At 27.5% G+C, this 24,280-nt stretch overlaps 1 protein-coding gene across 1 annotated transcript; it reads right to left on the reverse strand.

Moving 5' to 3' along the window:
* Positions 1-263: 263 nt before the first annotated feature.
* On the reverse strand, positions 264-10,892 carry LOC145838000 (tyrosyl-DNA phosphodiesterase 1-like). Its single transcript, XM_082945515.1, has 4 exons — positions 10,518-10,892; positions 4,601-4,656; positions 4,410-4,533; positions 264-1,680 (listed from the first exon to the last, which is right to left on the reverse strand). Exons 1-4 carry the CDS (start codon positions 10,882-10,884, stop codon positions 290-292), a joined length of 1,938 nt encoding a protein of 645 aa, XP_082801641.1. The 5' UTR covers positions 10,885-10,892; the 3' UTR covers positions 264-289.
* Positions 10,893-24,280: the final 13,388 nt, after the last annotated feature.

The raw sequence follows: 24,280 nt of genomic DNA on the forward strand, positions 1-24,280 counted from the left end.
AACTATATATTGATTACAATATCATACATTAAAAAGAGTAACTAATTATATTTTTCGGCTAGTTTTGATCAAAAATAACTATCATATAAATATTTTATACTAAAATTTGATGATTATTTTCATAAAGAGTTGCGATTTTGAAAAGAAAACAAAAAAATATTTCTTGTAAAAAATAAAAACTAACTTATTTTAAGTAAAAAAACAATTTATATAAAAAAAATTTGTAATTTGAATTATCAAAAGTTTATAGCTATAATTTTTTTTGTCTATATAAAACAAACAAAATTTTTCAAGAAGGCACCCACACGTTGCCATAGCGATCGGGGGCTTCCGCATGGGGCGCGTTCCACACCCACGGTTCGTCCTCCCCCTTCACGTACGGCGTCGGGGGAACTTTCATTGGAACGGGAAAGCCCCCTTCCCGATCGCACAGCCTGAAGTGGAGGTGCTTTTCGCCCAACACGAACTTTGGTAGGAAGAGGACGCCCATCTCGTACGACCTGATCATCAGCTTCTTGCCCGACTTGTCCAGGCTGCCCCACGCCGACTTGGACAGATTGGCGCTGGTCAGCAGGAACCACGGGCACCGCTGGTTGCTCGCAAACGGGGAATACCGGAGGTAGGACTTGATGTGCGGGGCGGCGTGGGTGCGGCCGCAGTGGGGGGCTTCCCACCTGTGCATGAAGTCTGCCAACCACGGCTGCTTGTCGGCGGTGGCCTTCTGGTAGGGAATGGAACCACCGGCCGGGTAACCCTCCAACGAGCATCGGACGTCGTCGACTGATGGAAACACCAACTTGAACTGGGGCTTTTTGCGGGGCCCGATATTCCCCTTGCAGGCCGCGAACGACGTCAGCAGCTCCCCGCACAGCCACTGATCCTTGTCCTTTCCCATCGACCCGATGCTGGAAAACTGTCCGACCACGGGCCACAAAGGGTCCGTCTTGATCACGTGACTAGCCAGGAGCTTTCTCAGCTTCAAATGGCCCCACCTGGCGGCTGAAGATTCCTTGGAGCCGGGTACGGAAGCCACCAGGGCGACGTTGACTTTGGAGAAGTCGTGGTTGTTGATGATGGCCACCCATTCCTGCAGCTTCACCTTCTTGTAAGCTGCCAGGTACTCGACCAGGTCCTCCCTGAAGTTTGTGGGGCTCCTCTGCAGCCCGCAGGTTCTTTCGCTTGGCGGCAGCAGCGGGCTCACCCACATCCCCTGAGTTTTCTGGTGCCAGTCCTGCTGGACGAGGTTGGCGGTTGTTATGACGACCCTCATCCCGTTGGTGTACTTCAGCAGCATCATCTTGGTGTGGTGCGTGCCAAACGGTATGGGGAGTTCCCCCCTGCAAAGTTCAATGTTGGGAAACTCCTTGCACTGGTCTTCCAGCTGCTTCTCGCTCTCGCCCTTGTCGCCGTGCACCAGCAGCAGGGGGAGGCCCCTGAATTTTTCCGGGTGCTGCCCCATCAGCCAGTGGACGTCGATGCAGTAGTTGAACTGGGCGCTCCGCTCCAACTCGCCCATCGCCTCGCTCAGCAAGTCCCTGCAGCTCAGGGAGTGAGGAGCGTTCTGATTGGCGGGATTTTGCACGCACGAGTGGTTGTACTTGCCCTCGATGCCGCGCACCGTAGTGAGGAGAAAGTTGTGGGGCCGGGCCGCCCCCAACACCGAGTGCACTCCTTTCTTTTCTGTTGGAAAGTTATTTGATTAGGAAACTTTTGTTGTGTCTTGTAGTGCACTTAATTTTCTCATTATAAACTTTGTAATCACGTTTTTTTCTTTTAGTAAAAAAGTCTGTTTAAAGTATTATAAATCTGTAAAGTCTTGAAAACCTATACGAACTAATTTTATTAGCATTGTTTTTAAGGCAGACAATGTAAGAATAAGTTGATACCACGAACTAATGAAAAGATTTTACTCAAACTGTTTAAAACACTTTTTGATACAAAAAAGTCAGTCTGAGTAACCAAAAACTAGCCTAAGTTTATATGAAAGTTCTAACAATAACTAATATGAGCCAAAAAAAACTACGGTTATTCAAGCTTAAATACCTAAAAATACCAAAAAAGACTTAACATAAAACACAACTAAAAAATAGATTTAAAGTCAAAAGAGCTGATCTGAATTTTGCAAAAAAATTAAACGTAAGTCAGCATATAGGTTTTTCATAAACATTATAACAAGCGAGAGTTTGACAGCAACCCTAACCCTACTTAAAAATAAGTGAGTATTTAATATAAGTAAATAATTAATATAAGAAATTAAATATTAAATACTAAAACTTAATACAAGATTAATATTTAAAACAAAAGTGGATTATTTTGAAAACACTGACTAACACAAAGCTTTTGTTTGACAATTTATTAAAACTTTTTACGGGTTTAAAACTTAAAAACAATCAATAAAAAAACCATATACAAAAAGATTACTTTGTGTTTTTTTTTTTAATTTTAAACTATTATTTTCGTAGAAACTTAAAGAAAAGTAACTGAAATATGCTATAACAATTGGAAGCTGGGTGTTTGTAAAAAAATAAGTGGGAGAGTAAATTAAATTTAAACTTTTAAGTTATATATTTCAAATTATTCTTTCAGCATAATAAGTTTAACAATTATTTTTTGATATATGCTTTGAAGAATAATGAATATGAAACTAAAAAGACTATTTCTAATATATTTTTTGTCGAAAATCATAAATTTTTAATAGTTTACTTGGTTATAAATAAGACAAATGTCAAGTAAAATAGCTCAAGTTATTTTAAGCAGAGATTCTTTATAAAAAATAGTGTAGATCTTTAAAAAAAGACTAGAACAATTTAAATACTTTTTTACCATACTACAAGTCTTGTAAACTTAATCCTAGACACAGGTTGGACAAACGCTATTAACAAAATTTAACAGACTATACAAAGGGGCTTATATAAGTAAAAAATAAATATTTATGTGCACATTTTCACTTACTGTAAAAAAATAAATAGTATGCTTTTTGCAATTACAAGTTATGATGTCTTGATCAAAACTTAATATCACGTTGGGCTTGTCTCGCTGGAAAAAAAAGTCCAGGGTTTGGCTTCAAAATGCTTTTGCCGATGTTTTCTTTAATCATTAAAACACAGAAAAGTATTTTTATTTTATAAATATACTACTAATACTCAAGAAAAAAAAGAATTAAAGAAACTACTATGTTTAAAATATACCAATGTGTTTTTTTGATCTTTTTACTTGAACAAAGTTTTTAGTTTTTGTATCGAAAAATATTTCCATATAAAAACATCATTGACATTTGTTGCATTTTTAACCTACAGCAAAAAAAATCAAAATGTTATAGTTTTTATTTGTTTGTTGAAAAAATGTATACAGCATTCCTTTATTTTACAAGTGATAGCCAAAGTTTTAAAACCAGAATCTCAAGTTAATTCCTTTTGAATATGTACTCATCAAACAGGTTTCGGTTTATATTTTTGAATTAGATCAAAAAAACTTGGCTTAGATCAAAGAAAACAAGTTGATTATTAAAATATTTAAATGCAATATCGTTTTTTTATAACTAACATTTTAAACTTTACTTTTACAATTTGATAAATGTTAAAAGAGTTAAATTTAGGCCTTCTCTTAAAATTAACAGTCATTTTCTTCAAATCATTTAGGCTTTGCCATAAAAATTAAAAAAAAACTATCAAATAAAACTTTCATACCGTTTTTTATATGACACAATTTAGTTTCAAATATAAACTATCATTGTTTTAGCATATAATTATGAGTTAACAAACTACAAGTGAAAACCTAGTTAAAAAAGTTCAAATATCCAAACTTTATAAATCGTTCTAAACAAAAAGCTTGTAGACAAATTAAAAAGTATTTTATCTAAAAAATGAAAAAAAAAATAAACATTCTGTGTCATAAAAAGTATTTTTGTATTTATTGTACAATAGTATTATGAAAAAAACTTTTAAGGATTTATTAATTAGATAAAGATTTAAGTATATAAGTATCAAAAAAATACTTAAGTTTAAAGAACAAAAAAGGGGGAAAATTAGTTATATTTTGTTATGTAAAAATTAAGTTTTTGTAAAAAAGTTTTTTAAGACTTCAAGCTTTACAATTTGAAAAGACTATCATAATCTGAGATATATACACACACAATATAACCTAGTGCAAAACATGTAGTTTATGTTATCAAAACATATTTTTTTACAGTTAAAGTTTTCAATCAGTTTCTAACAACTTAAAACTGTTTATATTTTATTTTGTAAATTATTTTTGTTATTTTTTATTCAATAAATAGTTATACAAAATTTAGAAAAAACTTTTAAAAAATACTTATTAGATAACTAGTATTATGTAAATGATGTAAAAGTGTTTTTATATCTAAAAAAGTAAAAAAAAAAACGATACAGTATATTTTACAACTTCTTTACCTTTCTTTTCAAAAGATTTTATTGGATTTGCGCTTAACAAGTTATTAATGGTTTGATTTACGCTTAAATTGTTTTTTAATAGTTCTTCTGAAATTTTGTTCTTGTTTGTATTTGGTAACACCTCCTAAAATTAAACTAGTTATGTCACTTTTCTTTCATTTGTAATTCAACTAGATGTAAGCTAAACTCACTTGAACAGCTTTGATTAGATCTTGGGAGACGAAAGAGCTTCTTTCTAATGATGCATCTGTAAATTTAAAAGTGTTTCATGAAACAGTATTTTAAAATGTATATATATAATATGAGACATTTCATCAGTTCAATAAAAAGTTAAACTTTTGAAAAATCAATTGTTTTTAAGCTGTAACTAAAAAATGCTTACTTAGAATAGATAATAATTTTGAAACTTTGAGGAAATTTAGAGCAAACTATCACAATTTTAAACATGCTCATATACTATTAAGTTTTTATAAACAAAATTTAATATTAAAAATCATTAATAGAAATCAACACTAAAAATTAACTGACATACTATTTAAATGTGATCTAAAATGTTTTCACACATGTAGTATATATAAAGAATATTTTGAGTTTAATGCAAACTACATATTTAACCTTTTCATGTTGTTATAAATTAAATTACTACTTGAATATATTAAAACTTTATAAGTGTTAGAACTCTTTTAAACAGGGTTTCCCAGACTCCTTTTCATAATCGCCCACTTGGTAGAGACTAAAAATCCTTTTTACAAGTTAATTACTATTTTATGTTTTTGCCCCTTTACTAGTATTGTCCCTGATAGTTAAAATCGCCCCAAGATAATGACATTTAGGAATGACTGTTTTAGAGTTATGTTATTCATTATTGTAACATAGTAAATATAATCTTAAAAGTTGGCACGGTTGTATTAAAGTCTCCAATTCGAGAGTGTGAGAAAAATAACAAATCAAAAGGTTCGTTGTGCAGTATTTTAAACTATTCAATAAACATGAGCAGTGGTTTAGATCATCCAATCATGTAGCTGTTCTAAGTGCACTTCAGTCGATTCAGAGTCCCCTTACTTGTTAATCTACCAAGAAACCTGACTATTATTAATTTACAGTTGAGAAGCATTCAAGGTAGGATAAAACATAAGCACAAGATAAATAGTCCATTATTGTTCTAATTATCTGTTTTAGTTTTTATGATTAATTTGATTAATCATATTTTGATTGTTTCTATAGTTTTCTTGTATTTTGTTTGATTAAGTAATTTTTGTGAGTATTTATTTTGTTTGGATAAGCACAAGAGTTTCAGAAATTAAGTTATTTTAATGAGCACAAGACAGGTGATGCTTGCTAAAATTCTGGAATGACATTGTGTGAAAATAATGTTGCAAAATTGACAGAATAAATTGTTGTTATTAAAGTTGCAATTGGTGTGGAGAGTAGAGTTAATGGGTTGGCGCCAGAAAAAAAGCAAAAAATTACCAATTTGTGTTAGCAGCATTATGTGGTAAGCTATAGGTATTAAGCAATATAACATATTTGTTGGTGTGGAACAAATTGACATTAGGTGAGAAGTCTTTTACATGAATGAAGGATTGTTTTAGTCATCCTTGAGATAACTTTTATTTTAAAAGCAAAGAATTGCAGCAAAAAATAAATCAATAATAAACACTATATAGGCAAAAAACATCGGCGAAAGTCAGCAGAGCAGAAGCCTGGACTTTCGTTTGCCGTGAGACAAGCTCAAGTTTAACAATGCTGACGTCACTGATCATTGCTAGCAAATTGTTGATTCATGTGAAAGCATGATAAACCGTTTGTAGATTGACGACTGCAAGTTTTTCGGTTGTGACTGACTGATGAGTCCTAATAAGGACGAAACCAGTCTCAGTCTACCAAAACTTGTGGTCTGATGATCGAATTGGCGTGATCAACCCTATTATTCACCATATAGGCAGTTTTTTTTTTGGAACACTATAAAAGGAACGGTCCAACACGAGTGATGTTCTCTGCCAGGCCTTTCAAAAAAAAAAGATGATCAAAACAAAAATACCTTTTAAATACTTCATGCCTAGTTGGCGCAGTTGATAAGAGAATGTTATTGCTTTTCATAACAAAATCTATGTTTTAATCTGTTATAGCAATACACTAGGGTGCTTATTAACCTTCAAGTTTCCAGCCCTATTTTTTATTTATTTGGCATATATCACTAAAATACCCTGAGCAAAATTTTAGATGATTTTAAAAAGTTTTCCTGATGCCTAAACCAATTTTCTATAAACAGCTTACAAACACCAAAAATGACACATAATCGTAAATTTCAACCCAAAATACCAAAAAAGCACAATAATTTTTATATTTTCATAGGCAGATCAATATTTAAGGGATTTTTAGTTTAAAGCCTTTTCCCCTATGTCCTTAAATAGAGTATATACTTTTTAGTTAAAAAACCAAAACTAATTAAGTTACAAACAGATCACCCTACAACTTTTAGAAGTATGTAACTGATAGAGTTGTATTTTTGAAATTAAATACGTTTGGATAAAAAAACATGACAACTTTTTTTAATTGAAAAGAACTGACCAAGTTTCTTAATGCTCATATTCATTTGTAAACTTTAATTCAGGCAGTTCAGATAACCAGAACGGATAGTAAAAATGAAAAGTTTAAGCCATATGAATTTGTTGTAAAAAACTTTAAAAGGTTGGACAAAATGGTTACATGACAATTCAAATTTGGACAACTTAAATTCAGACAATTCAAGTTCTTAGAAAAATATTTAAAAGACTATATCTCAAAAAGTAAGACAATTTTGAAAAAAAAATCTACATCTTATTAAAATTTAAAAGCCACTTTTTTTTTTGCAAAATCTTAAATATTTTTAAAGATATTTCAAAATTACTAAAAACAACTATGTTTACTTTTTTTAAGCCATATCTCAAAAAACATTTAATGTTTGGCAAAAAGAAAAAAATAACTTGTAGATATTTTTGGACCTACATAGGTCTTTTCTTCATTTGACAAATATACATTACTTTTTTAGTCGTGGCCCTTTCAATTTTTTTTTAAACTTGAGTTTTTAGAATTTGAATAGTTGTGCACCAAGACAAAATGTACTAAAAAAATTTCAATAAAAAGAAACAAAAAAAAGTTTCTAAAATACAATGTTTAGTGCACCAAAACCATTATGCAATTATTGGAAACTTTGAAAAAGATTAGTATAGGAATCCTGCATATCATAATTTAGGGTATTTTAATGGTAATAAAAGATTTTAAGTAATAGCTGAGAAGTATTAAACAGTATAAACTCAGTTTGATTGTACCTTTTGAGTCTCTTAGCCATTGGAACGGAAATACCATAAAAGCTTTGGCTGGTAGCTACAAAGAGAAACAAATGGAAATCATAGTCTCTGGCATCGCTAGAACTAAATTAATAGTAATGCCAGGCATACGTATAAAGTTAAAAGGAAAATTTTGCACAACAATTCAAGTGCTATAAAAAATGAGCCTGGCAGTAGGAATTCCATAGAGCTGGAAAGGTGCTTGTAATACTGGTGTAAAGAAGTTTTTGTTTGAATAAAGTAATTGAGTAAAATTATTTGAAATATGCTCAGTCTATTTATCCAAACAATTTAAGATTTACATACCAAAAACACCTTTATTATAGATCTGCCATGTAAAAAAGAAAAAATATTGTGTCCTATGAGATATCTCTATTAAAACTTATGTTTCCAGGTTATTTTAAGCTAAATCTTTATAGTTTTTGACATTGTATTTTTTCTTCAAATCATCTAAAACTTTGCAAAGGGTGTTTTTGTGATAGTTTTTTTTATGTAAAAACGGCTTAACTATTTTTAAGAGCTTAACACTTAGAGGTTATATATTTTAAAAAGCAACCTGCAGTACACCCATACTTATTCACTACATGGTACTTAAGGTATTTGGTTGAGTGATATAGCTTTCAACAAGATTATCTTGCAAGGAAAATGCTCGTCATCCTTCTGTGTCAGTAACTGGTTGGAATAATAACAACTCTGGATGGGTGAGTACTTTAAGTGATACTGGCACGTGATTAAATTTATTGGGTTAAAAATTTTCAGAAAGCTGGTTTTGGTAAGAGATACTAAGCATGTGCAACCGCTGCAATTCAAACTGTCAACAAAATTCCTTGCAACCATTTAAGGAATTTGAGCTGAATGATAAGAAACCTATCAGAAACAATAGGAATGTGTAAATCAGCAAACCTACAACCAAATTTTTTATCAAAACTAATATTAGTTTATTGATTGTTAATATACATTGGATTTTTAACTGTCTCACTAGAATTTTGATGATTCTATAAACCATATGATCATGTTAAACTGCACACATTGAATGATAGTACAACTTGTGTTTACCTGCTCAACAAAAAAAAAACCTGAACAACCAAAACAAATAAGTCCAACTCCCTTTAATGAACATTTCAAGATGGTTTGTGTTGGTTGATAAAACACCTTTGTGAAAACTTGTACTTAACATTTTGGGTATCTAACTAAACATAAAGTAATTGTAGATTATATTTCACAACAAGTATACTATTGAGAAATGATATGTTATGTGAAATATAGTTTACAAGGTTTGTAAACAAATTTTTGCAATTTTAATTGAAATTTTTGGATTTTGACTAATATTTTCCCTAAACTTTGTTGGTAAGCGCTCAGTTTTGATTATTACCAGATGAAACGATGTAGTCTATTAGTTTGGTTGTAATAGTGTAGCCTATAAATAGTAGTATTTTTTAGGTTTTATTTTATATTTCAATTAAATATGGTTCTTGGAAAATATCTATAAAAAAATCTTTGGAGCTTGAATTACTATGCAATTGCTACAGACATATTTAACAATTTGTTTCAGAAGTGTTAGCTCACTCAAACTTAAGCTTTTTAAAATAATTTCAACTACAGCTCATTGATACACTCACTTTATGATATTCCTCTCTCACCAACAAATATACTCACCTCTTTAAAAATTACAAACTCTCTTTTCACTAATTTTTAAACTAAACTTAAAAAAAAAAAAGTAATTAACTATCTAATTTATGAGGAACAAAATCACAGTAGCCATACTTTTAATCGAAAGAACTGTCTTGAGTGACCTTACCTGTCCTAAACTGATTTAAATATTTTTTAAACAACACTTTTTAAAATATGACTTAAACTTTTTTATTTAAACTTTAAAACTTTTTTGATAGTTGATTAAATTGTAATTGTTTTTAAAATGAACCAAAAATTTTTGTGTAATACAAATATTTAAGCTTTCATGCTGTATGATAATTTTAAGTTATTTTATAGATTTTGCAGTTTAGATTATTATTATGACGTAATAATACTATTAAAGCTTACATTCAAACTTTGTTTGAAACTAGTTTATTTATCAAAAACCTTTGTATGTAAAGTAAGTCAGTTTAATTTTTTTATAACTATTTTATTTAAATTATGACTTAAAGTTTTATACTTCAACTTTTAAATTTTTTTCAATAGTTGATCAAGTTCTAAGCTTTTTTAGAAAGTTAATGTATAACAGTTCCTTTATGTTTGATTTTTATTTAAAACTATATTATAAATGTTGTCAAATCAAACACCTTCTTTAAGAAGAGGTGCACAACAACTTTTTTTATAATTTTTGTTCATAAGTTATATAAATTTGACATACTCAATGTACCAGACTTTAGAAATAGACAAGACATCAAAAAAAAAAAAGAAGTTTTATACGACTATTTGAAAAGTTTAAAGCAGAAAAAGAGGAGTTGGCTTTTATTATTTATTAAGCATTGCATAATATACAGCAGTTATATTAATTGATTAAAAAAAAGTACTTATCCGGAAAAATGCTTATTCTCACTTGTTTACAGAAAATTTTTTATGCATTTTGTAGAAAAATATTTTTTTAGTATATACACTTAGTACTTAATTTTTATTATTATGTGTATAGTTCTATCTTATATAAAACAAACACATCTATTTTTTTACAAACAATTTTAAACATAAACTTCTAATAAGTACCAATACTTATCTTAAGTCAATAAACTTATTGCTTCAAGTTTACTTTTTTGGAAAAAATACATGAGTTATAAAAACAAACCTTTAGATGTTGAAGTTTTGATATTCTGTGCTGTTTTCATTCTTTTAGCTACTACATCAGCATCAACATGAGAATATTCTTTTAAATGATCAGGATTTTTTCTGTAGCATTGTGCCCCATACTTGCACTGTTTTCTTTTCATACTACTTGTTGAAGATGTCGTACTTTGTACAGAGCTACTTTTATCAGCTTGTTGTTCTTTCTTCTTACCCTCTTTTTCTACATTCACTATTTTATTTTTTGGTGAATTATAAAAACTGTTTTTAGCTTTTATCTTTGCTGGACTAGCAAATTTTTTATTTGTTTTTGGAAGCAAACTTTTTTCGTCTTCATCCTCACTGCTGGAAAGAACCCAAGCACTAGACATTTGTTAAAAATAAATACTAAATATAAGATCAAGTAAGAGTTAACTAATATTAAAAATTAAATACTGGTTATATTTATCTGGTATTTAAATTACTGGTATCTAAGGTATATATAAACATATATATATAAATTATTGAAATGTAAAAATTTAAAAATACTGGAACATATGTTTCAGAAACACAAAAAAGATTGTCTTTAATCTTCAGCCAGTTCAAATTTAAAATAAAAAGCACTTTGGTAAACAAAGATGCAAAAGCTTACAAAAAAACAAAAACAATATGACTTAAGAATTAAACATTGTACATTACAAATATTCAGAAAAAAAATCAATCTACCATCTAACTAATCAAACAACTAAAATTTACAAAAAACAACAGTTAAGTGACTATAAAATACTTCAAAATTTGTTGTATTTTAAGAGGAGCTTTTTCATATGTTGACAAGACCGTATAAATTCACTCCTCTTATTTAAACAACCTTCCTTTTTTAACACATACATAACGGCTGTTGATTCTTTTAAGCACAGCCTTTAAAAAGCTTTTTGAGGTTAGTGCTTACTTTTATTAAATTTGTATTTTTTGTAGACAATTTTATAATTTTATGTTTATATCCCAAACTTTGTTTTTAAACCATAAAGTTTGTTTATAGTTATTACCTACATAAACGCTATACATAAGTATACATACTTTTTTGCTTTTTTTCTAATGTGGGTTAATATTTTATAGACTTTCTGTTCTTAAATTTATTTGAGAGAAGTGAAAAGCCGTTAGTTGAAATAAAGTTTTAACACAAGAATATCTGTGATATATATTCCAATAAGCTAAGCTTATCAGGATTTAACGCCTTTTAACGTTACATCTTATATATATATATATACTATAGAAATTTGAGGTGAAAATTTAAAAAGCAAGTATATATATATGTATATAAACTTTACTTTATAGTTTTAGTTAAAATTAAAAACAATAAAAATAAACCAAGTTACTCAAAACTTAAATTAACAAAAAGAATAAAAAAGCCTGCCAGAATTTGGCAGAGTTTCCAAAAAATAATGTATTATTCAACTAGTATCTTAAACTTTTAAATCGTATCAAAAATAGTAGTTTTAATTTGTACTTAAACACAAAGGATTTCACAAAGTATCAATCCAAAAAACAAAGATATATTTACATAAGAAACTTTGAAAAAATTTCTTATGACTTTTTTTTTGTGCTTAAAAAAATTGACATAAATTAAAACTTTGACTATACTTTAGATAAAGTAACAACATACATCTATAATTATTTTTATTTATAGTTTAAATGCCTAATGTAATTTTCAATGTAGAGTCTAGATTTATTTTTGAGTATCAAAAAAAGGGCTTTGTTGATACACTGCTGTACAAGACTGCTTTTAATGTAAAAATGGTAAAAATACTCTTAAATGCAGTAGCAGTATTCTAGTAGATGAATAAAAAAGAATAATTTATCATAGCCTTTCTGATTACTTTTAAAAGAATTAATAGTATTTTTAGTCACTCAAAATTTAAAAAAAACTAATCATAAGCAGTTATATATATAACTAAAATTTGGTTAAGCACTAGCAAAAAAGTTAAATCTAGGAAAACTCAGTATTTTCTTTAACTACTTCAATCTTATCTAAGAATTTTTTTTTGTAAAATTGTTTATTTAATAGGGAAGCAAGATCCCTAGTTTTAGCAGTTTTACTTTATGTTAAGTTCAACTTTAAACTATAAGGTCCCATACAGTTTACATTGGAGTTGTTTTTAGATAATCAAAAATAGCACTATTTAAGGTTTTTCAAAATCAGCTAAATTTTGTAGAAGGTCTAGGTGTTTTTGTGATATTTTCCAAATATGAAAACAACTTTTAGCTGAAAACTCAAAGTTTTATTTTTTATAGGCACCCCAATGTACAATCATAATGGTACTACTTAATTTTGGTTCTAAAATATGTAAAATTAAATTTACAGCATTTAAACTTTACCTTACAACAACAAAGTTAATTACAAAATTAGATACTAAAAAATGGACAACAAAGAAATATCAATTTCAATAATCTTTTCAAAAAAAAAAAAGAGAAAGAACCAGGGAAGTATCAACTAAATTTGGTTGAGCTGCAAAATTTTGAAAATTTCCATATGAAGAACTCATTACCTTATTTAAACAGCTATTAAATTACATTACATGTTTTAGTGTTTAAATCTTTATAAAAATAAAAACTTCAAGACAAATTATGTATATTTTTATGTCTATGTATTAATCACTGGGGGTTAATCTTGCAAGTTCACCTTAGATAGTTTACAAAGTGTCAATTTCACTCTACACTATCAGACACTTTGAACTTCCAAAACATAAAAAAAAATTATGCAGATTTCACTTTTTTTTTTTCCAGTATAACTAAGATAAAAAAAAAATTAAAAGGGTATTTTCAAGAAAATTAACTTAGTTTAGTGGATAGTTATACAACTAATTCTAGACCAAGGTTTCCGAAAATGATCAATATGGCTTCATTGGGGCTATCTTTGCAGCTCAGGTAATAATAAACAGTAAAGGGGCCAAAGACGGGGTCTAAAAATAACTCTTATTTTATTTACTGTAGAAAAACTTAGTTTTACCACTACATCAATAAACATATTATGAAGATCGAGCAATTAATTTGATTTTATATGTAATTCAACCTTCCCCTTTAAAATTAACATTAAACTAACAAAAAAATTATAAAAAACTTTCTACTTAACTGAAAAAAAGGTCCCTTGGTGACACACCATTCGAAAAACACTCAAAATGTTAGAATTTCAACACTAAATACCATAAACGGCGGAAAATCATAAAGCACAAACTCCCTAGCAAGTATCTGCCAACGCTGCAACAAAAAAACATATCAACAATTAAATCATATGATCATCACTGCCTCTAGTTTGAACTCACAATCAGTTGTTGCAAACTTAAATAAACCAATATCTAACAAAAGGTATTAAGTTTGTTCAAAAGAAAAAAAACTGTAAGTAGAAAAAAATATAATAATGTTTGCATCTAAAAAATATATAATGATAAAATCAATAAAATAAAAAAATTTAGTTAAATTTGTAATTATTAACTTGTCACAAAACGCAAAAAAAAAAATACATATATCAATAATAATAAATAAAAAAAAGGTTTTAATCTCGAATTTAGAAAAAATATAAAATAAAATTAATTGTCTTAAATCTAACACAGTAAAAAAAAACAAATAAAATAAATAAACAACAGATAAAATTTATTTCAAAAAACATTAACACTTTCATTAGCAAATATTCATAAATAAAAAAACACATAACAATCTGCTGCACATATAACATATATCAAATTTCTATAGAAATATAACATACATACAGAAGCAATTTATATCTACTCTTTTAGTGCTTAGTGCAAAAAAGAGTGTGCACAACAGATTTTTCAAAAATCTTGGGGTGAACAGCGATTTTTTTTTTAATTTTTTCTGAAGGTTATGAAGAGAATAAATTTGGGACATCCTGCTCTAGAGAGTTTTTATAATTGATATATTGTTAGTAAATACTGTAGGCTTGTTCAATTCAAACTATAATTTAATAAATAAGTTTTTAACTTAGGTACTTTCCTTACATAGAGAAATATTACTTTGATTTTGTTCTATAAAACTACAATATAAATTTTTGGAGTTTTTTAGACTCATGATTACAAAAATAATTTGTTTCTATTTTAAAATTTAACAGAATAATTTTTTAGTTCTATGAAATATATGTTAATTTATTTAAAAAACTATCAATTATCTTAAAAAATGTATATTTTAGTGGTTTTAGGGTTGGCAACGTAGGCCGGATTCGGCATGCTTTAAGTTAAAAAAATTTGTACAACTCAAATAAAATCAAAATTTTTACTTAAAAATATTTCCAAAAAAGCTCTTAAATTTGTTTTCAAATTGCATTATTGCTAATTAAGTGACTATTTTCTTAAAATATTGGCTTTTAAGTACTTAAAGAAATACTTTTGTAATACAACTATCCAAAATACACAGCCCACTGAGACTCAGGTGTCTCTTTATATATGTATTTTTTTCTCGTAGAACATTTTTTTGCACTATATATATATACAGAGTTGTTTTGCTTATGTAAGTTTTAACCAATTCGCAAGGAAATAAAAAAAATATATGCAAAAGCATTACTTTTTTTCGGCTGACTTGTGATGAAAATGCTATGACTAAGTTAATGCTTTTATTAATAAGTTTATGAAGGTTTTAAGTTTTATTATACATTCACAGTATTACTGTTTAAAGTAATATTTATTTTGTTTTAGAATCGACATCAAACGTAGAGATAATTTACTTGATATACACAATCTTTTAAGATCTAGACAAATTTCGATTAAAGAATGTTGAAATGAGAAACTAAAACCTCTTAGTTTAGTTTGATGAAACTCACAACAAAGAACATCAAAACACATAACTTGAATATAAATTGTTATATTGTAATTAATTTCTTTTAAAACCTACAAAAATTAAGCAAAAGTTACATTAGGAACTTTTAACATAAGAATAGGTTTTAAGTACTGAGTTTTCAGGCTTATAGCTTTAATGGCAACCATATGTTCTACTTTACCTTTAAATTTTTACAATTTTTTATCATTCAGCTTCAAGTTTACTCCTGCTACTGTTACATTAGCAATCAGAGAATAATGATAAAAAAATATAATATTTTTTAAGCAGGAATAAATGGTTAGGTAAGTGTAGTCGTACAACACATAATTTTTGTTTTAATTTTTATAATGTTTATTAATTTTGCCTGTAGAGCACACAAATTTAAACTGAATCATTTTTGATTAAATTGATAAAAAGTTAACGTACATTTAAACTTAATAACTTACTTCATATACTTAAATAAAAGTATGTAAATACAAGCAAATGGAATAACTACGTACACCAAAGTTTATCAATGTTTATGTTAATCTAGATTTATGCTATGTATACATTAGTAAAATCAACAAAAGATCCATTTTGTTGAACGAACTAACTGTGAAAATAAAAGTTTAGGTTATAAAAATACTTACTCTAATAGTGAAGGTTTTTAATATATACTTTTTTAATTTATAAAAGTATTACTTGGTTTTAAAGACATACACGTTTTTTAAGGTAATAAAAGAAAAAAATTAATTAAACTCCATTATGAAATACAAAACTTCAAAGCTACTATACGTAGTGACTAACGACTTTGAAATGTTATATTTATATTATGATTTATATTTTATTATATTTATTTTAGGGTTGTCAAAATTACCTTACTCTGTTGATTAAAATTTATGAATTATTAAACTTTTTGGGTAATAGTGATACTTTATTTTTAGACTAAAAAACTTTATATTTTAAGGTATAAAAGAGTAGGTAGAGCGCAAAAGTAAAATTATCAAAGAAAAATTTCTAATCAGTAAACACATAATCATTTATCGGTAAGAGGACACTAATGATGGCTGTTACAGTTAAACTTTGATTACTAAATTAGTGCTACCTAAACGTTTTTGAAATATATGATTTTAGCTGATTATTTATAAGTTTTAAGGCTTAGCTTTAAAATGAAAATGTTTTATTTTAAAAGTCTTATTTGTTTAAAAGTAAAGTTTAGTCTTTAAATCTCAAAAATATTAACAGAGTGGTTTAAAAAAAAAGAAGTTTTTAATAAAAAAATTATTTATCACTAATCCAAAAAAGGTAACTATTCCGTATAATAAAAAGCGTATTTACTAAATTTAATTAAAGAAAGTTTTATAATTATAATCTATTAAAAGTCTTTTAGTAATAAAACTATTAGCTGAAGTTAGATAGTTGCTCTTAAAACTGTTTATTTAATACATTTTATATTTACTCTAAACATCTTAAAATGATTATTTATAGATAAAAGCATAAAAAACAGTAGATAGTACGTATAAATTCTATATTAAAAACTTTATCTTTAAAATTAACGATTAATATATTTTTGTTATAATAAGCGAATATTATTTATATAAGAAAATATAAGAATAAGTTTGCTTTTTTTGTCAAGTTCATTAGTTTATAGTAGAAAATTTTAGTTTATAAGAAATAAGAAAAATATTCAACACGTTTAAACACTAAAATATATTCATTAATTTTACCGATTTATCCCGTTATTGAAATTTTTGAATTGACAACTTCTGAGAGAATTGAAATGATCAGAATATCACTTATGTTCAAAACTTGTAGGAAAAATACAATATACGGTATTATGTCTCTTCTGCTGGATATTTTATCTTTTTTACTTAATCTTTTTGTTTTATACTCAGCTTCGTTGAACAATATCCACTGCTTTGTTATGCTTTCCTACATATGTATGTTATTTGCATTTTACCTAGTTGTTGATTTTCTAATATATATTCATTTTGACGTTAAAGATTTTCGTCGTAGTGTAAATCGAATAAGAAGCATGGACGGTGAATCATTTGAAGAATTTGAAAGAGTTATATCGAGTTCCAGAGCTGCAGAAGAAAGTAATCAGGAAATTTTGGTTTCAACTGAACACATTGGTGGTTATTCAGAAACTATAACAGACTAAAATACAGATCAGTACTTATTAGACTGTGCTTATTGTACATGACGAACTTTTGTAGTCAAAATTATTAATTGAAATTGTAAATTATTTTATTGCAAATTTATTGTTATTTTATTTTTCTCCTTAGATATAAGTTGAAAACTTTGCTCTTAAAATAAACTTGAAGTGCAAAATTATGTCAAACTAAAAAGTGTCAAACAACGGTAATACATCAATAAAAATTGGCAGAATAATAAAAATTAACATAGATATGTTCTTATCTAAAAGTTTTTTTTAGTTGTAATGATTAATAAAAATAGTTATAATAAACATGCAATACTAATTTAATTGGCTAGCTTTTATGTAAAACTATAAGTGTTTTTAATCAATTGAAAACGCTAAGTTTGTAAAACTATCACTTTTGAATTAAAACGCATGCTTATTAAACTTTTGGAATTTTATATTTAAGCCTTTCAACCAATACTTAACAGTCGGAAATACTTACAAAACACTCACTGTTTTGTTTTTAATAATGTAAATAAAAAAATAAATTGAATCTTTTACATTTTTGAAACTTATTTTTCACAACAAAAAACTAAAAACACCCAAGTAATAAAATTATCAAACACGATTTCAGTAGAAGTAAAGTTGTTAAAACTTTTTGTCTAATTATTTATTTTCAAAAAAACTTGAAGAAAAGTGATAGTAGCATAGTAAAAAGCTTTTTAAACAAAAAAACTAACAATAAAACGCACGTCAAAGAAATGTTTTAAAGTAATCTCAAAAATAGCAAATTAGTAATTAACTAATTCTAGAAAAATTTTGGCTATACACATACTTAAATTTAGAAATAAAAATAAAGTTTCTATCTGAAACGTGTATAAACTACTACTATGAGTAAGAATTGCTATGTTATCCGATTTTGTTTGAAAAGGGTGCCAAAGTAGCTTTAGAATTTAAAAAAAATTAAAATTTTTAATTATATGAGTTTTATGCTTTGCTTTTACTTTAACAACCTCGTACGTACTAAAATAAAAAAAACAGATTTTAAAATGAAACACTATTATATAAACACATTACATAAGTTTTTTTTTTTACATTACACACATGCTAAGAAAAAGAGACTCTTGGTAAGTAAAATAATCTTTTATTCCTTTTTGTTATATATTTTTTTATACATTGTTTAAGTAATTTTGTTTTAAAACGCTCTAAAAAAGCACACTCATATGAATTTTAAGATATGGTAAATTTCATACGTAAAAAATGTTATTTTGAAAAACTTTGAACTTTTATAGTGTACTGAACGGAAGTTTTAAATATAAAGTTTTGTTCTGATTTTTTTGCGTTTTATAAACGACTATTGTAAAAAAAAAAGACAAAAAGTTAAAACACACAAGATTTAAATTCTGTTATAAACTTTTAAAATTGTTGGCTTTCAAGTTTATCAAGATTCTTGATGCTTGATTCTTGAGTCAAATGCTTTGACAAATTTTTAGCAACGATTACTTATTGTTCTTGATTCAAGAACAATAAGTAATCGTTGCTAAAAATTTGTCAAAGCATTTGACTCAAAGAACCTATATTCTTAATGACTAGAAAGACTTCTCGGTCATCAATCTGTAGTAAGCGACGGTAATAACATCAGAAAAAATAAGCAGTATGTTAACTTATCAGGTTTATCGTTTAAAAGTAGATACACCTGGCATAATTGTTTTTTAACTACAGTAAATACCGACCAAAAACTAGGCTTTCGAAATGTATTTGTGATTTTAAAGATAGAAATAAAAATTTTAGCATTAAGTTGGAGTTTTTATAATAAAGTTTATTTTCACCCAAGTAATGTTTTGCTTAAAAATGTTACAAGTATGACAATAAAATAATAATAAAAAAATTTTATTAAGCCTTCAGAATTTTCTATTTTTGACAACCCTTCTTACGGCATAACTTTTTTAAACTTTGGTAAATCCCCTAATTTAAAACTTTTTAATTTTATCTAGTTAAAACATATTTTATATACAATTAAGTTATAGTAATATCATGCAAAAAAAAAAAAAATTAAGATCATTAATCTCTCTCTTTAGCAGGGTTTCCTAAAGTGGGCCATACGTTTTCCTTGGGGCCATTTCAGAAATTTAGAAGGTCATAAGCTGTAAAGGAGCCATGAGGCCATAATTTGAAATAATATCAGAGTTGTCAAGCGATCTGGAACCCTGAAGTTTGACAATTTAAGCTAAAAAAATCTGGAATCTGAAAAAAATTGAATAAAATTGAAAGTAAAAACCTGCAATTTTGAACAAAATCACTAAAAAACCTAGAAAAACCGTGGTTTTAAAATTGTAAAGTTTTATATATACATTAAAAATAATGAAACTTTGATTTGACACAAAAAGTCTGTCATGTAGACAATTTTTTTTGTTGTTATCAATTAAAAAAAAAAAAAAAAAAACACATTTAAAGAAGATTTACAATATCTTTTAAATGTTGTTACACTAATTAAAACGACTTTTACCGTAAACTTAATTTCATACCAGAAATACACCCAACAACTTAAACTTTTAAAAATTTTGAAAAAAAATCAGATAACCTTGAAGAAATTTCTCAGAAACTATTTGCAACCTTAAATTACACTAGATATCTTCGAGTTAATGGTTAAGAGCAAATAAAAGTTCTTAGGTGTATTAAGCGTAGTTCTGAAACTTAAACTTGACCAGGGCTTTTAAAAATGAGTCAGATTACAACTTTAGGGGGCTATAAGAAGCTGCAAGTTTAGGAGGGCACAAGGCCATAATTTGAAACTTACACTAGATATTCTAGCTTTGATGGTGAAGAGCAAAAAAAAAAAGGTTTTAGGTGTAATTAACATTTTTTTTGAGAAAGGTCTGGTCGAAATTTTTTTGAAAACTCCGATCTCAAGTAATGTCCATGTTGAGTGGGAGTTTTTACCAAAAATTTAAAATAAAATACATGTTTCCACTTGGTCTGATACTTTTTAAGTACTTAAGGGCATAGGGAAATCCACCTTGATTTCTACAAGTTGATCTTATTTTATTGAGTTTTATCTGAGCTATATAATCAATAAATTGCTAAGGCAACAAAAACTAAATAGCAATACACTGCTTTCATGTACCAAAATAAAATTAAGTAACATTTTAACACAAAAAAATTAAAGCATAAGAAATTAAATTTTTAAAATTGAAATCAAAAAATTAATCCCATAACAAAAAAAAGTGGTGCAGTTAATCAACTAAATTGCTAAGGGACCAATAAATAAATATGAATACACTGCTTTCATGTACCAAAAAACTGAAGTAACATTTTAACACTAATCTCAAAACAAAAATTTACTTTTAATAAATTTAGATTTATACCCTTGGATTAAAGCAAAATTAATTTCACAGTAAAAAAATAGTACTTTCATTATAATGTTGAAATTGAAAAGTGTCAATCAACACTGCACCTAATCATGCTGCTCCTTAGATCAGTAACCTGCTGACGGTTTCAACATTGTTGCTCCTCCACAGGTCATTTCCATAGTTGTAGATTAGTTGTCTTCTATTGTGCTGATAGTTTGGAGTACTGGACTGCTGCCATCGTCTTACAGTGGATTGCTTCCTCACACTGTCCACCAATTGATGAAATGCAACTGCTACCGTCATCTTGTAGTGAAGAGTCAACCGGTTGATGAACTGCTGTTGAGAACACGTTAAAAAAAAAAAAACCTATTGAAGAAATAAACAAAAACAAAATCAGCAAGCCAGAGCCTACTGCAGAGGAAATTAAAAAAAAAGAAAAAAGCCACCAAAGAATATATTTTCATTCATTTCAGGCAAAACACTTAAAGGAAATAGGAATTTAACAAACTTATAACTAGTATTCATCTACAAAAATATTAAATGTCTTTTTATGCTGTCCACAAAAGATGAAAAAGAAAAAAAAATCTAGGAAAATAAACTAAACAAAAAGGCACAATGAACATGCAACAACATAGCAACAGTATAAAAAAATAATTGTTGTTTAGTAATATTATATAATTATATTATAGTTTTTTTTTGTATACTAGCAATTTAATTGATTGATAGCACGACATTTTTTTTATTATGGGATAAATTTTTTAATTCTAAATGTAAAAATTTAATTTTTAATGCTTTGATTTGTTTTTAGTGTTGAAGTGTTGCCTAACTTTTTGATACATGAAAGCAGTGTATTGCTATTTAGTTTTTAATGCATTGTCAATTTAATTGCAAAGATCTTGCCGGGGAACGAGTTTTGACTCTTAGTTTTGTAATTTTTTTTCCTTACTATTGAAAACCTTAACAAAACCACTTCTTAGTTTTATGTTTACTTCTTAATTTACAGTTCTTGAGGTTAAACTGTATCCATGTGGCGTACAACTTGATAACCAAAAGGTTTTTTTGCACATCAGGTCTTAGGAAATATTAATTTGAGATCTTTTTTATGTGCTTCAAAAAACATGGTGTAAAATTAAGTTTACCCTTGCAGTAATCAAAAAACCACCAAAAAATTGCACCTAAAAAAAAACAAAAAAGTAATTTCTATAAATCTATGGGTTACAATTGTTTCATATTTAATAATTTCTGTTGCATGGTGTACTTTTTGTAAAAGTTTTTTTTTTGAATAAAAAAAACAGTAAAAACATACAATCAATTTATTAAATTTGTAATAAACAATTACAACTTGCACTGTCTTATTAATGGAAGATTTATCAAATGTTTGGTTTAAATTAGTTTCTTTTTGGTTGGTATTAGTTATAACAGTTATTTTAAGTATCTGGCCCCCCAAAAACATAATATTTTCTATACAATGTGGCTTGTGATCAATTTTCTAGTATAATTTGCCTGTTACTCATAATAGGCTGCTGATGCTTACTTTACCCTAGTGTTTTTGAATAAAAAAATATTTTAAAATTAATTTTATATTTTAATTTAACTCTATTTGTCTTCTAGTTCAAATTTTAATTCCATACCTACCTTATTGTTTTTAGTTGATTAAGCCAAAAAATCTTTTTTAATGTGTGTAAGTAATGTGTTATAATTTAAACTGTACCACTATACTTAATATTTTCTATTAAGTAGTTTATGGCCAATGCTAACATAGCTAAATAGTATATGCTGTTTACGGTTTGTAATTGTCAAACAAAATCAGGTTAAAACAGGCTTAATGAGTTGACTATATTTTTTGTTTGATCTTTCTCTAAACCAATCAAATGACCATAGTTGTTAGATTTCACATTTTCTTTCTTTCATAATAAAAAAACAAATTAGTAAAAAAAAACTTTCTATTATTAGTAGGTTGTAACTAAACTATTAGGCTACATCATTTCATCTAGTTATAGATAAGCTCAACTGAGCCATAATAAACAAAAGTTATTATGCAATAAGAGTCACTGATGCACAGAGATTTTGCTGTAACTTAAGCATGGTTGAAATTCGTGAACCAAAAATACTAAGTTTAATTATTGTTTTACTAACCTAAGTAAAAATCAAGTAGAAGTTAAAAAATAAATTTAAATTTGAATTGATTAATTCACGTTGTGTTGTTGTGGCAATGTGGTTTCTGCCTAGCTAAGAAATTCAAACAATGTGAGTCAAGTGTGGGAGTAACTATGGCCCTCCTAAACTTGTATTGAATGACATAATAAACACAAATAATATTTCAAACATGTTACTTTACGTCAAATTATAATTTTCTTATAGAAAAAGATAAAGCATCCTTTATTTAAGATATTTTTTCTTACTCTAGATCTATGCACAGAAAAATAGTTTATATTTATCTTTCTGCCTCTATGTATTTAATATAGTTCCGGATACCACAACTGGATTAGTCAGTTGTATTTATAAGCTACTAGATAAAAGCAATTATCTTGTAAATTTTAATGATCTGAAATCATGATACATACCAATATTATATTATCTAAAAACTATCTGAGAAAAATTTAATTTTTTCTAATAGTTTAAAGCAGGATTTCCTTAACTTAAAAAAAAGGCCCCTTAAAGATATTAAAAAGGCTATGGCCCCTTAACCCAAGAATATCTAGTGAAAGTTTCAAAACTACCATTAAAAACACCTAAAACCTTTTTTATCTCTTCATCATCAACTCTGGAATTTCTAGTGTAAGTTTCATATTATTAACTCATGCCTCCCCCTGTGACCCCTTTACTGCTCATGGCCCTCTAAATTTCTATCTTGGTCCCAAGGGGTCCACTTGGTATACTTTGGGAAACCCTGGTTTAAAGTCATTTTAAGTATAGAGTTGTAAATTGTTTTTAGTACAACATTTATGTTACAGATACAGTCATAGTGGAAGTCCAAAATTATTTTTTACAAAAAATTAAAGTTTTCATTTATGTAATGGTTGAAGTTAAAGTATAAACCATGTATTACTTTTTATATATATTATTAAAGTTTAAATTAAATTTATATACATACTAAAAGCTGTAAAAAAATTTCATTGCTAACAGATAAAACAGAGCTTTTTTTTAAAACTATCCTTAAAAGTTTTGAAAAAACTTTAAATTACAAACCTAGAGAACTCAAGTTTTAAGAAAAAAAAAATGCTATGAAAAAAGTTAAATAGTTCAAAAGAAATGACAAATTTGGTTCTTGAAATACTGTAAAACAAAGATTATAGCTATACTGCAGAAAAAAGAATGGATTTTTGATAAATAACTATTCTTTTTCAAAATAAAAATTCTATTTTAGGTGTAGTTTACTGAACATCAAAATTTTACGCTCAAAATTTTTGTTTCTAGGACCTGGTGCACGGAAAAACCCTTCGGTTATCAAGTTGCTCACCACAGATACTTTTTAATATCTTGTCCAGTTTA

This window comes from Thalia democratica, chromosome 6, assembly GCF_965202585.1.
Source record: "Thalia democratica chromosome 6, ktThaDemo2.hap1.1, whole genome shotgun sequence".
NCBI lineage: Eukaryota > Metazoa > Chordata > Thaliacea > Salpida > Salpidae > Thalia > Thalia democratica.

Bases quoted from the DNA above. Each gene is read 5' to 3' on its own strand.
- LOC145838000 (XM_082945515.1), bottom strand. From the start codon at position 10,884: ATGTCTAGTGCTTGGGTTCTTTCCAGCAGTGAGGATGAAGACGAAAAA. The intron at 4,657-10,517 runs GTTTGTTTTTAT...TTAAATTTACAG, and splicing joins CAAAACTTCAACATCTAAAG to ATGCATCATTAGAAAGAAGC. The intron at 4,534-4,600 runs GTGAGTTTAGCT...GTTTAATTTTAG, and splicing joins ATCTAATCAAAGCTGTTCAA to GAGGTGTTACCAAATACAAA.